Consider the following 2,659-nt stretch of genomic DNA (forward strand, 5'->3'; position numbering starts at 1 on the left):
TAGAGGGCTTGGATGTGCAAGTAGGTTCAAGAACCAATCCAGATATTTCTCCTCTGTTGTGGATTAGCGTATGTTGATTGTACAAAGTACTTCATACACATGTATGAAACTAGAATAACAAAACCTATTAAATTATTACATTGTCTTAAAAGGGTGGTGAGGAGAGAAATTAATAATAGGGTTGAATTTGATCAAACAATGTTATATACATGCATGATAATATCATAGTAGTCTAGAGTTTGGTTTTTATTTTTGGTAATGCAATCATTTAATGACATCATACACAAAAAGCTATGCTTGAGTTTTTAAAAAAGGGAAGGGTAACAACACCTTCTATGGTTAAGGAAAGCAAACAGTCATTTCTTCAGTACATTTGTTTCTTTTCAATTCATGAAATTTGAGCACATGTGAAGAAACTGGGTATGTCACCAAAAGGAAGGACAACTATGAATTACTGTGTAACTGAAAACACCACAATTAAGGAATCATTATATACTGAAAATTTAGCAATTCCAAGAAAAATTTTAAAAACTTACTTGAAGGTAAATATCTTAAATTGTGTTTAAAGTAATTCATCATAACATTAAAAAATCTTGAATTTATCATTTTAAACATTATGTAAAGTGAACAGTCAAGTTGTCTCATGGACTGGAAGGTGACTGATTAATTCCCTTTCATTTCCAAATCTTGTCAAGCAGTCACTACATTTATGCAGGAACTCAGCTGAATGCTTGAAATCTAGATGAATTTTAAGATCTTCAATTTGTCCTGTTGAATATTCACAGTATTGACATAAATAAATCCCTTCAGATAAATGTGAATTTAAATGCTTGCAGTATTCTAGCATACTTGAAAATCCTTTGCCACAGTCATCACAAACATGAGGATATGTTTTAATATGCTCAATAGCAACATGCCTGTTAACATTTGTGTGAAGAAAAGAAGTTTTTACATTTGACAAAGGTAATTTTGCTTAAAAGGCTGTACTGTCCATGTTCTCCACTGTTACACTTATCACTTAGTTCTATTAATTTACATGCACGTTCATTTACCATACGGCTATGCAAGTCTTCTGGATCATTAGTTTCATGTTCACAGAACTGACACAAGTACTGTTCATCACAGCTGTGTTCCTGGAAGTGCATGTAGAGCTCACTGCTTGAGGAGAACTGCACGTCACACTGCTCACACCAGTACAGGTGATCACTAAAGTAGATGTCTGCAATGTGCTGGCTGAGGTTCTCAAAAATCACCGTCTTATAGTCACAGTATTTACAAATATAGGGATCCTCGTGTCGTTTGGCATACTTGATCAGAAGTATGTTCATAGAGAAACTTTCCTTGCATATTCGAAATACATTTGAATCAGTACGTTTATGCTTCAGGATCAGATGCTGTTTTAAATCAGAAAAATATTTACTGTTGAAATCACAAAGTTCACATTTATAGAGACCACTGCTATTAGCTCTTATTAAAGGCCATTTCTGCTGGGCAGTCACATTCAAAGCCTGGCTTTTGTCAATAACTTTACAGAGTTTTGCCGGTGGTTCTTCATCAATTTGATCTGGGAGGCTTTCAGAGGAATTGTTTTCTGTCTCTATGTCATAATCCTCAGATATTGCATGCACTTCTACAGCAACAGGAACCTCTTCTGTAGAGTGAACTTCTACAACAGGACTCTCCTCTTGGGTTTGCTGGTGGAATGATTCAGGTGAGTCACATTCTTCATCACAAATTTCTATATCAGATTTTTCTGCAGGAAAGGCTGTGTGGTCTAGGATTCTAAGCATAGGACCAGGAACCAGGTAGTTCTGAAATCTGTTTCTGGCCTTGATTCCATCTGCAAATATTGGCAAGTCATTTGATGTCTCAGTATGTGAATCGTCATCTTTGTTGTGAAAATATTTTAAGTCTGGCTGTCTCATGGAGCAGATGCTGTAACAATGATCAGAAAAAATTCCATTGAATCCATCTGCAACTCTGCTTACTCCAGAGGAATCTGAATAAGGAGAAGGGTGTAAAGTCTTCCTTTTTCTTTTTTAGGATACTCATTCATATCTTTTCAACCTGGTATAATCCTTAATACTTCAGTGAGGAAAAATGAATTACAAAAAAGTTCCACAGATGGTAATAAAATGCCTCACCGCACCACGGGCTCCGCCCGCCCAGGCACAGCTCCTCCGTGTTGCTGGCGCCTTCCAGTGCCCCAGCGCGCGGGCCCCAGGGGCCTCGCAGAGGTGGGCGATGTGGCTCCTGCCTTTCCGCTGCCTTGGGCCTCCCGCGGGCTGGCACCTCGGCCTCCGGCGCTCCCCACACCAGTCCCCCGAGCCGCTAGGCGCAGGCTGCATAGGCTGAGCTGGTTTCGCTGACGCTACGCCCTCACATCCGTGCCTGCACCATGCACCTCCTCTAACGACGAGATCAGGCGGGACGCTGCGTGGAGCGGGAGAGCGGGCTTTGGAGGCCCGACCAGGCCAGGTGCCTGCCCGGGTGACACCGCCAGCCTGCAGCCCCTGAGTCAGAGTTTTTGTTTTTGTTTTTATTATTGCCTTGTCTTTGCAGTATGCATTTGGGTAGAATTATAAGCAAGAATAGTACCATTTTCTGCTCTCTATTTCATTCTTGCATAGGCCAAAAGACTATGTGTCAGGTAGAAAAA

General features: G+C 40.3%; 1 protein-coding gene across 1 annotated transcript; it reads right to left on the reverse strand.

Annotated features, from left to right (window-relative positions):
* Window positions 1–335: 335 nt before the first annotated feature.
* LOC125367148 (zinc finger protein 639-like) lies at window positions 336–2,056 on the reverse strand. Its single transcript, XM_048367775.1, is given in 3 exon segments — window positions 336–938; window positions 940–2,041; window positions 2,044–2,056. Coding segments are annotated over 3 exon segments (1,422 nt in total). The 3' UTR covers window positions 336–631.
* Window positions 2,057–2,659: the final 603 nt, after the last annotated feature.

Source organism: Perognathus longimembris, chromosome 18 (genome assembly GCF_023159225.1).
Source record: "Perognathus longimembris pacificus isolate PPM17 chromosome 18, ASM2315922v1, whole genome shotgun sequence".
NCBI classification, from domain to species: domain Eukaryota; kingdom Metazoa; phylum Chordata; class Mammalia; order Rodentia; family Heteromyidae; genus Perognathus; species Perognathus longimembris.